This window comes from Pyrus communis, chromosome 9 (assembly GCF_963583255.1).
Source record: "Pyrus communis chromosome 9, drPyrComm1.1, whole genome shotgun sequence".
NCBI classification, from domain to species: domain Eukaryota; kingdom Viridiplantae; phylum Streptophyta; class Magnoliopsida; order Rosales; family Rosaceae; genus Pyrus; species Pyrus communis.
In genome coordinates, this window is record NC_084811.1 from 3,904,671 (window position 1) to 3,916,435 (window position 11,765).

Sequence of the window (11,765 nt, forward strand, 5' to 3'; positions counted from 1 at the left end):
AATTTGGTTGTAACTAATCCCTGTTATTAGATGCTAATCTAGTGGTCATTAGTTACTAAGTTTATTTAGCAAAGTGTATATATACTCAGTTGTAATTTCTTCTTCATTAGGAAAACTTGGTTGTAACTAATCCCTGTTATTAGATGCTAATCTAGTGGTCATTTGTTACTAAGTTTATTTAGCAAAGTGTATATATACTCAGTTGTAATTTCTTCTTCATTAAGAAAACAGAAATACAGAAAGTATTCTTTCTATCTCTTCTAACTCCTTGCTTTAAACCTGTCCCTTTGATGCCAACTTTTGTGCAAGCTTCCTTCATTATTTTCTATCGTAGCCTCGCAGCCTCCCTTCACCACACAAAGAATCCATTCAGAAAAGAAACCAAATATACCGACGCATTACTAAACAGAAATCGAAATGGTTATCAAACGGGACCAAGCACGAGAGAAGTTCTAAGCCTCACCTTGGTACACTTCTCCATCTTGCAGATGGCGCGGACTTATTTTCTTAACAGGTGTTGGTAGAATCTGATCCGTTAAAAGATGGAACTCTTGTGTTACAGGGACAGAATCAGACTGAAAAGCTGGGGTGGGCTGGGACTTGGGGATGGGGATGGGGATGCTTGCAGCAGTTTTAGGGAAATCCTGAGGTTCTTCGTCAACAAATATCAAATTCAAAGAAGTTTGATGAAATGTAACATAAGAATTGAATTTGGAATCATTAAAAAAAGGGAACTTTAACGAAAAACTCCCGGTGTTGTTCACTTTAACGAAAACTACATTTATACACTAAAAAGTCAATCTTAATACTATTCACTTTACCCTTTATTTTGTCCTTATCGTTAAAACTCAAAGTTTTCAAGCCTTTTTCATTAGTTTTCCTTTAAAATAAGGTTATGAACTTCTTGGGGACAAATGATTTGTATATGCTTACTCTTATCATGTATTGCTTGATCTTCAAGCAATAAGCCGAGACCAACTGCTTCATCTGATCCCGAACCTATCTTCTGCTTCACTCGCCTTGTGCTATACACATTCCGCACAGAAACTTTCTCCTCTTCAAGTTTTCCAACCTGACACATTAATTTGTAAGATCATTGTGTGAGATTACGGAAAATTTTCAGATTTCCAAGATTACTCTTCTTTTGGGAAACTTTCGAGAAACCAAATGGATTGCTGCAACGATGAATTATAAAATGGATATTGTAGAAAAGATGATAAAAGTAGTACTTTGACCGAACCGGCACTGGCAATGTTGATGGCGTTAACAGGAATTTTGTTCTCCTCCCAGAGCGTATCGAGCTGCTTTCTTTTGCTACTGTAGAAAGATATAAACAAACTAAGTGGTACATATGGAAGTGCAAGGATCCAGCTGTTTTACACCAGGGCTTGTACGCCTGTTTTGTTCTTTGGCAGACCTGCATTTTTCATTTTCTTCGTTGGCGATGCATTTAAACTTTTAACCGAGCAGGCGTTAACCAAAAGGACTCTCAATGATAACATCCTAGATTCACATTTATGGATATAATATACACACACACACACACCTAACCAATAAACATCTCAGGCGACTGAAATTGAACTAGTATTACATACAAACTGCAGTTTATACAATTTTTTTCACATGATTGGTTGCATTTGTTAATCGATCGTAAATGAAACTGAGAGAGGGAAAGAGATCAGACCCTGAAAGATATGTCTGAGGAGCAGGCTCAGTTCTGATGCTCGTCTCACAGCGACTCTCACTTATTTCTGAACTGCACAAGAAAAACGCCGCGAAAAAAAAACCCACACTAAGCAACACGGCCCAATTTGTACGCATAATTTTGTGTCATGGTAACAAAAAGAATCCACAAAAACTTCACAAACATAACCAAATGCAATTGCAACCCAAGAAATCTGATTTACCTCAAAGGGTGCAAAGAGTCGAGAATTTTCACCAGCATCTCCATATTCTTGAACTGTCTAGAGTAATTTCCGCCCCCAGTTTCCTCTACATAATTCCCAACGCTGCAAATAAACAAAATTCAACACCAAACGCCATTAACAAGCAAGAATTGATGACAGATAATAACCCAGTTGCACAAAAACTTACTCTAGTTCGACATGCTTAGAAGACCCATCAGCCAGAGCGCAAAACACATGCAGTTTATCCTCCATCACAAGGCACTTGACCCGGACCTTCTTCGAACCCTCTTCCAGGTTCACGTACACGAATGCGTACTGGTCTTCGAGCTCGTTCCATCCCTCAATACCCACTTCATCTACAAACCCAAAACAACGAATCCAAGAATCAATATTTTTTTTTTTAATCCATTAATTTTTGGGAAGAAGAGAACTTTGATGGGGTTGAGTATGTATGTACGCACCCGTGGAAGAAGAGTTGAGGGCGGCAGGGGAAAAGGCGTGGGGACCAGTGGCGGTGAGGTCGTAGCCGGAGGCCAAGAAGTAGGCGTGGATGGCGAGGGCGACCTTGTCGTTGTCGTTGCTGGAGCGGAATGCCGGCTTCAGGGCCTTGATCAGCGCCACCACTGACTTGCCGCTCGCCATTTCTATGATTCTGAGAGCGTGATTGAAGCTTGAAAGGTGGGATTTGGTGGATTCTTTGGTTTTGTTTGCATGTTATTACAACGCAGAGAGCGTGAGTGACACTGTACGGCTAGTTTCTATCTTGGGATGGAAGCAATCCTAATCTGCTGCGTGCGCTTTGGGCTAGAAGTTTTGGACACTCAAAAGGCCCAATTGCTGAACCCTGGCTTAGTCTTCTCGGCCCCGGAAGGGGTGAATAACATTGGCTTGAAACCAGTTGTTTCCTTTTTTACCAAAAAAAAAAGAAAAAACCATGGCTTAATTTTGTGTTTAGCTAAAACGAAAATCAATTTGGAGCAATTTAGTACTACAGAATCTAGGGATGGTTTCAGTTCGGTAATTGAACTGAAAAGTGATTACTGAAAACTAAACTAAAATATTGAAATAAGAAAAATTAAACCAATCTCGAACCGAAAATTTTGGTTTACCAAAAATTTGTAATCCAAAAAAGTAGATTTCAGGTTTGGAAAACCAAAATCCCTTGGGCCAAATTCGAAAATCATTCCTCAATTCTGAAATTCATCCCCACCAAAAATTAAAAAAACCCTTAATTTTTCCCCAATTTGAAAATAAAAAATCCTAAATCATGAAAGAGAGAGTGAGTGAATTGCGAAGAGATATGGAGAGCAGAGAGAGACGGACATTAACGGTCGAATCGAAAGAATTGGTTAAGAACTGACGGAACTCTACGTTGGTGGCTAAAACGAAGAGAGAGAGGTGGTCCACGACTAACTGGTAGAGGAATGGGTGGTGGAGGGTCAAGAGGGAGAGAGTTTGTGCAAGCCGGAAATGGAAGATGAATTTGGTGGGACTGGGTAATGAGTTTTACGGTTTGTGTTGCTAAAGAAGTTGAATGGGAGGTGTGGTGCGGTGTGGTCTATGGTGTGCATTTAAGTATTACTAATTTTTTGCGATACACCATTTCTTTGACATAACACAAAATCGAGTACAGTGGCGTTCTAAGATTTATATAGCCGACCATAGAATAAAACTTCGTCGTCGTTGTTGTATATGGCTCATAAAGGTCGGCCAGGCATAATGTACAGGATGAAATGACAAAAATTGTGAACGACTTGACTATTGGGGGAATATTAGCATAAATTGAAAGTTTAGGATGCTCAAAATCAAATTGAAAGTTCAGAGAAAAATGGAACAAGGTCTGAAATTCAGGAGATTCAAGGGCTCCTGCTAAGAGAAATTGCTCCTTAGACGCATCGTGTAAGAAGGACAATAAACTTTTATGCAACAAAAGCAGGATTCTTAGTCCTGTTAATTCGATACTCGAAATGTTACGTCCATTTCAAGGCATATCTTACATCAATCGAAATATCCATCATGGAATCACTCCTCTGTAACGATTAACAAACCCAACATAACTTACTTAGAACGACGATACAACCTTCACGAATCTAGTGCTACTTTCCCTTGTCATAAGTAGCTATGTTTTGGGGCTCGCACTCTGGACTAAACAACCGAACCAGCAAAGCAGTGGATGAGCTCACAGATACCGCTCCACAAGCTGCCCACCGAAGACTCCTCGGAACTGTAATTCTCGGACCTGCAAATCACAGAAACAACAACACACAAGCCCTGACTTTGTGTAAATACAATAGAATGGATAGTATTTACAGCTACAACGAGGTATTCAACATGGAAAAACAAAACCATCCGAAAAAGCAAGTTTGTCTAAGGCTTAAACTTAGCATCGGATTATTATGATAAGCACATAACATTGAGTTGAACAGAGAAAGCATGTTGATAGAACAAACCGTAATGCAATCTGCAAAGGATCCAGAATCCCAATGATCCGCCAACAGTGAAAATACCGGCAGTCTGTCTCATCAATCTGGAACAAGGTTTGCAATCCGACCTCATCAACTCGCCATCCGAGAACCCTAAAACCTGCCTCAACGCCATCGGTTCTACAACTTTCTGCTGCAATTCAGAGCTTCTTTCTCACACCTAGTAATGCTATTGGCCTTAACCCACTGAAAATTGTAACAGCCTAATTCAAAAACAAATTAAAAGTAAGCTAAAGGGTCAAATCAAATGCAACCATAACAAATACCATCATGCTTCAACCACTTGTATATTGCACAAAGCTTCTAACTTTATGCATACCCATTAGTCATAAGCACAAAAGGGTTTAACCCAATTAAGTATAATCTGAAAATTTAAATCTATATAACAAATGTACGCTCTAATTGAAAAATTATCTCATTGCGGCAATTTGTCGAACACCTTCTGTGTGTATTTCCCACAGGGCAGTTTGAGAAAAAGCTTGTATAACACTAACACAACACAAATCCGATGGCATTACAGCGAAGGTGGTGTAGGGAATTACCTTTTTGGACCTTTGGGAGGAAGACAAGGGTGAAGATTGATCGACAAAGTGGGGGACTGGGGACTCTCAGTCCGGTACTAGATGTGAGAGACGAAAAACCAAAAAAAAGGAAGAACTGAAGAGGAGGGCTGCGTGCTGGGAAATGGGCTCAGCTTGAAGTGGCTTAGGCCGGGAGGGGAGGGTGCTTTTCTTTTTCCTTTTTTAACGGGGATATTATGATTCAATTTCGGAAAGAAAAAAAGTTTGAACTTGAGTGCAAATAGGAGAGTACGATGTTTTAGACAATTTCGTTACGTTTAGATACATGGTCTAAGTATACCGCTTAAGTTATAAGATATAGTTTGGAAATAATTAAATATTATTTGACACGTTAATTTCATGGTTCATCATTTCTGAAGAGCAACTAAGATGTACTGCGTACACTACTACGATAGTGTTCTGATCTAATAATACAATATCATGCATTAGTTTCACTCCACATAACATTTTGTTATTAAACCAAGACACTCACTGTGACAGTGTACTTAATCCATCAACGTCCTTCCATTTTTTTGTCAATTTTAACAGCTCTGTCAGAGCCTCCCTAGTCCAGCAGGAGAATCGATAGTCAACTGCAATAGCCTTTCGAGCATGCCAAACGTTACCTTCACCATCGGAGATAAACCTTTCTTTCTCACTCCGGACCAGGTTAGATTTTGACAATCGTACAGATTTTCCTCTTGTAGTTGATGCTTTCTTGCATCAGTAACATAATCACGAACCGGAGCTGTTTCCCAAGAACAAATTATTGGTTTAACTCTACAACATAACTCCGGACCACGTGTCACTCAATATTATGGTTTGGTGGTATTTATCTTCACTTGTAAGTGAGATCTTAGGTTCGAATCCCGTAGATGACGAATTCGATACCAAATTAGATTGTTCATTGTGTGACTTAACCGAACTCTCAATTTCCTTAATGTAAAAATATATCGTGCCACACGGTGTTCGACTTTGTGCCTGCAGGATTCTCGGAGACGTACTCATGGGACCGTACCACACGGTGTTCGACTTTGGTAACATTCGAGTTATACTTGCCGAAGCTGCTTAACAGCCGTACCATTCTGATTCTGTGCATCTTACCATGTATTCCGACTCCGATGCTTTATTAACTTATGTATGTATTGTATCATGAATCGTTTCTTTTTCACTTTGATTCGATATATTTGCGCTTTGATTTGATATATTTGCCTTTGATTCGATATATTTGCGCTTTGATTTGATATATTTGCCTCCGCATAATTTTAAAAGAAAACTACGAAAAATTAAAAAAACCTTTAGTTTTAATGAAAAGAGACAAATAAAGATGTAGTGAATAGTACCAGAAAAAGGTAAAATGTGGTTTTTCTTTAAAAATGAACTGTATCGAAAGTGTTTCGTTAAAACTCCCTAATTTTAAACGAGAGGAGCCAACTGATGTCTTCACAAACAATAGTTCGTTACAAAACCAATCGTTCATGAGCATCGATGTTTATAACTCCGATTGGTAAAACTATAAAAATGATCTTACATCTCATGCAACACAAATGCGTATAACTGGTGTCGTAGGTCACATAAAACTACATAAGGAGGCAATGTAAGCTTGATAAGGTACATAGCTGATGGCCAGTACTGTCGCACTACTCTTCATCGCTATCATTGCCGAATACTGAGGCCACACCGACTTTTGGCTTCTTTGCAGCACTACCAAACGAGATCTGTAAAATGGGAGAATAGTGCCCATATGTTAAGAGGACATAATTTTTATAAACTAGAGCTGATTGCCTGGATAACAAAGGCTAGAATCAAATTGCCATGAGATAAAATGGGGACAATGTAATAATTTTGTCAAAGTTCAGAGTGCAACATGCAGAGTTCCCGGTCTAATAGATTAGATAGAAAAGTGTTGACGGTGGCGGTAAAAGTTTTAAGTTTTGGAACCAAGCAATGAAAGCAAACAAAAGATATGTCAAGCGTAATATTATAAATATTTGAAATAATTAAGTAAGAAAAGGTATCATGTAGAGAAACCAGATATACTTCGACAGAGAGAACAAAGATAATCAGCACGTCATTAGAGAACACAAAACACAAGATTTCTCAGTCTACACATCCATGCTTCATAGATAAATATTTGCACACGTAAAAAAGTTGTATGCCATATGCACCACCATAAATCACCTTCCTCTTTAATTAAACTCATCTTTAACATGAACGCGTACCTTAGACTTAGAGGTTGCACCTTTAGAAGAAAACCCAAATTTCAAAGCCTTCCGTTGATCCTGATCTGCAAGTGTAGTAGCACTTTTCAGTTCAGTGGAAACTGGGGCAGGCCCAGATTCTTCTTGTTGCTGTTGTAACTGCTGCTGCTGCTGCTGCTTACGAGCATCCGCACTGCATGGAATTGAAGAAGACAGAGAAAGACATGTTACAAAAGTGAGGTTATAAGGATACAGATAGCAAATGAATAATGTATGAATCAGGGAAGGGAAAATAAGTGTATACATCTGAACAAACTTTGCCATTTCCTTCTCCTGACGCTGTTGCTCTCGTTTTTGGCGATCATCCCGACTACTGGAACCGTGCATTTCTTTCATTTCTTTAAAACGCTGCAACTCATTTAAGGGTATTGCGAATTCAGACCATATTGGAAAACACCCCCCACAAACACAATTAAGTCAAAGAAATGTAGATTAACAGTGTCATTTACCTTTCTGTGATTGTGATCATATGAGCTTAAGTGAGCTTCAAATTCCACGGCCAACTTGTATTGTTTGCTGCAGAGTTCACAGTAGAACACCTTGCGTATTTCTTTCACCTCGGTTTGGATTTTCTGCTCACGTTCTGCTAATACCTGGATTTTCATAATGGGCACGAAGCAGGCAGTAGAAGCCACCAGGTAATAAAAACTGCAGGAAATTCTCAAGACCTTCGAAAGTTGATGGTCCTATTCCCGTCAAAAGACATGCATATATGCTATATGCTGCCTTCTGCTATTAAGTTTAGGTTTCAGAAAAAGTAAAGCATCAACCTCAATACTATCTATAACTTAACACTTATAGCAACTAAGATCAAAGACATACCTCCCGCTTCTTTGCAGTTTCCTCGGTCTCTTCTAATTCCACATCGAGTTTTCTTCTCTGGATATTTTCTTCTGCTGTATAATAATCATCTTCCTCTTGTTTTCCAACTCCTAATTTTGGGTCTCTAATCCCAGATTTTATTGGCTCCGTAATTCCTGCACATGGATTGCATTAATAAAAAATAAATAACATAAAAAAAAAATGTAGTGTCATATAACTTGAAGGCACTGAAACAAGTTGTCAAAGAATTTATTGATTAAAATTAAAAGAGGGTGCCACTTACTCTACAGATAAGTAATAGCTACCACAGAACATGAGTATTAAACAATCATAAATATTTCACTAGTAACAAACCTTGCTCATCCTTCCCAAGCCCCTTCCCTTTCCACCCCATCTTTTGGAGAAGCCTAAAACCAACATTAGATGATGCTATGTGTGTGTCCAATGATGCTTGTTCCACATTCTCCAGATCAACATTTTCTGTGGGCCTTTGATTAATCGGCAATCGAAATTCTTCTGCTAGATCATCAACTAGTGAACCCTGATATGCCTGTACCATAAAGGTCTAATCATACACCATAATAAAGCGGGAATTACAAACATACAGACTCATTGGCAAACAAATAATAATATCAATGCAAAATTGGCATGTATGCATTAAAGTAAACTAAAATTAAAACAATGACATTTATGAGGAACCGCATATAGTTAATCAAGAACCTCAAAACTCAGAAACCACTTTAGAGTTCCAAAGTAAAGGAGCTAAGATCCAACATATATACAAATAAAGATCCTAGAAATACATTAGTTACCTGCTCTTTCTGATGTTGCAGGTTGCCTCGGGTGCTTGTTTCCTGTCTACCGTTATACCGGTAGGCCATGATGTTACCTAAGCAATCATGAACCATCAAAAATGTTAACGTACAATTTCAAGGCGCTGGGTGAACTTATTTGAAAGATTCTAACATCAAAACCGCATAACGAAAGAAAGCACAAAACACCAATTCAGCGTGTTGACCTACAATTGTAACCAAAAAGATCTCTTAACAATAGCCGTTTGTCTATATATATAAACATTAAAAGGTAAAGCTCTTTCTTCTTACTTAAAGTTGGATTGCAACACTTAGATTGAACCGGTAAGAGCAGAAACTAAAATTTATCTCAATAAGTTCAGGCAATGAAGATTTTTAAGATTCTATTCTATATACAAATCGAACTTTCTGATCTGATCTTGCCTTTCCCTAGCAACAAAAATAATTCTAACAAATACAAAATTACCAACAAAATTCAAACATTACCCCATATTTTCAATATACCATAAGCTCACAAAGCATTACCAACTACACTAAAACAAAAACAACAGGTAATTGGGTAATTTCAGTAAATCCCATAAGTTTCTGACCAATTCGGGGAAATAAATTTCAGAAAAATCAAATTCCAATAAAGCAAAAGAGTCTCTATCATCTCAGAAAGACGAAAATTAAAGCCAAAATTGAAGAAACAATACACAAAAGAGAGTGCTTTCTACAAATTGGTCGAAAACCCCATTCAAAAACCTGGTAAAGGTAAATAATTTCGAATAGTTCAAATCACAATAAAAGAAGAAACTCCAAATTATATATATACATATATATATATATATATATATATATAGCCGGATGAACGAGCAAAGTAGGCAATTAGTTAACAAATCAAGTAAATTTCGACAAAAGAAAAACAAATCAAATAATTAGCAGATATGAACAATTCAATTAGGCATAGAGTACCTGGATTGACGCAGCCAAAATTTCTGGCGAATGAAAGAACCAAAGATGCTCTCCGGATCTTGAACCGGCTCTGTTTTCTGACCCTGTTCGATTTGGTTTAACAAAAAAGTAATTATAATTAGTGAGATTGGGGTTCGATAGCCCAACTATAGTTGGGTCAACCCAATGGGCTGAACTGTCTGTTGATTTGGTGGTTGGGTTTTAGTAAGAGCCCACGCAGCCCAAATGACTTTTGTGACTTAGAGTTTTTTTATTTTATTTTATTTTATATGATAGTGTTATCCACATACTCATTTTTCCTTCTTACACACCCTTCTCAATTTCCAGATGCAGAATCGAATAAATTGAAGAAAATTAATAAGAGTGTGCAAGATGAAAACTAGTGTATGAATAACACTTTCCTTTAAGGATAAATTCTGGCATCCTCATGCGCGGACCACCTCACTCTTACAATCTCATAAAAAATCATTTCACCCAAACCTAACCTTTCATTTCCGGACCAAAGACTTTTTTCTTCATTTGATTGCTCCAACTTAATCTATCAACAAAGCTCCATAGGATTTAACTGAAATGGATAATCCATTAATTTAGAGGACATATTGAAGGTAGATGGATGATTTTTCATTTCAAAGGGTATTGGATGAGAATTAGAATGGATTTTTTTCTTTCATAATTCATCTTCAACTTTCAAATTAGATATATATTTTTTCGTTTCTTTCTTTAACATGCGCTCACTATAATAAGTTATCCCTTTCAATCCAATAGTGGAGATGAAATGAGGCATGAGATCAAATTAATTCCATTTATTCAAAATACCAATAAACAAGTCACTTAATATTACGGTTTAGTGGTATTCCTCTTCACTAGTAAGTGAGAGGCTTCATGTTCGATTCTCGACAAAAGCGAATTTGAACCAAATTATTGCTAGTCCATTGAGGCTTAGCCAACTCCCCACTCCCTAGTGTAGATCATATTGTTTATCAAAAATAAGATACCAATAAACAAAACTGAGCACTTACAAGATTTTGTCAAACTACGAAACCCCACTATTTATTTCAAAAAAGGGCTATGGCTGCGATGAACGAGAAAAGTTGTCACTTAACCAAGAAAAGTTGTAACAAACCAAATCATTAGCACATTAGCTGGTGTTAGCCCTAGGGGCTTCTCCTTGTAATTTATCTTTACATATATATACACGGAGCTTTTGACACATATTTTATAGTCTTGTAGAGTTCGCTTCGTAACATATTTCAACCATCTGAACCGTCTATAGTTTAGTACATCATTCATAGACTATCAACATTCATTCGTAGTAGAAAAAAATAGACGAACATAGTTCTGCAAATAAACAATAAATATAACACAATGGTCATATGGCTTCGGTTTCGGTGATTTTTGGTAGGCGTAATATTTGAGGTAAGATATAAAAGATAGACTTGGATTGTTGAAATTAATTGTAATACCCTGAAAATTTAAATATATGAATTAGATGTTCATAATTATTAATATGTGGACGAAAACCGTTCGTGAAACAGAGTTATAACGAAAAAGTTATTAACGTTTAAAGTTAGGGATATTTTTGTAATTTTGCACTTAACTAGAATCCTTCAGAAAATCTAGAGTCTGAGGTGTGCCACCTGTGTGGCTGAGGTGAAAAGAAAATAAGAAAAAAAAAATGGGATGGATGGCGGGGATGAAAAGGAAATGTTAGAAAGGAGGAAAAGGGGGAAGGGGAAGATGAGGCTAGGAGGAAAAAGGAGAGGAGGAGGGTGCACAGGATCACGGATCCTGGCCCAAAACCCGTGCGACCCGTCTCCTCAACCGGCGGCTCCTTGCCGTTTCTCGTCCAATTTTTTGACAAATTGGACCTATAAACCACTCCTAATCATCACCTTGGCCCTCTCTCTTCTAGTTCCACCAAAAATTAGAGGGAATTTGATGGTATTTTGGTACAAAAATAGTGATG

The 11,765-nt window shown here is 37.6% G+C and overlaps 2 protein-coding genes across 3 annotated transcripts; both read right to left on the minus strand.

Annotated features, from left to right (window-relative positions):
• Window positions 1-3,745: 3,745 nt before the first annotated feature.
• On the minus strand, window positions 3,746-5,208 carry LOC137746205 (uncharacterized). Of its 2 annotated transcripts, none has more exons than XM_068486281.1 (3): window positions 4,933-5,208; window positions 4,358-4,576; window positions 3,746-4,146 (listed from the first exon to the last, which is right to left on the minus strand). In XM_068486281.1, exons 2-3 carry the CDS (start codon window positions 4,503-4,505, stop codon window positions 4,004-4,006), a joined length of 291 nt encoding a protein of 96 aa, XP_068342382.1. In that variant the 5' UTR covers window positions 4,506-4,576; window positions 4,933-5,208; the 3' UTR covers window positions 3,746-4,003. The 2 variants fall into 2 exon arrangements, with proteins under 2 accessions (XP_068342382.1, XP_068342381.1); XM_068486280.1 differs by having other exon boundaries at window positions 4,358-4,593; window positions 4,933-5,203.
• A 1,125-nt stretch (window positions 5,209-6,333) lies between these two features.
• LOC137745602 (uncharacterized) lies at window positions 6,334-9,889 on the minus strand. The gene is made up of 8 exons (XM_068485578.1): window positions 9,800-9,889; window positions 8,846-8,922; window positions 8,388-8,583; window positions 8,034-8,188; window positions 7,661-7,804; window positions 7,456-7,559; window positions 7,173-7,344; window positions 6,334-6,668 (listed from the first exon to the last, which is right to left on the minus strand). Exons 2-8 carry the CDS (start codon window positions 8,912-8,914, stop codon window positions 6,591-6,593), a joined length of 918 nt encoding a protein of 305 aa, XP_068341679.1. The 5' UTR covers window positions 8,915-8,922; window positions 9,800-9,889; the 3' UTR covers window positions 6,334-6,590.
• Between the last annotated feature and the right edge of the window lie 1,876 nt (window positions 9,890-11,765).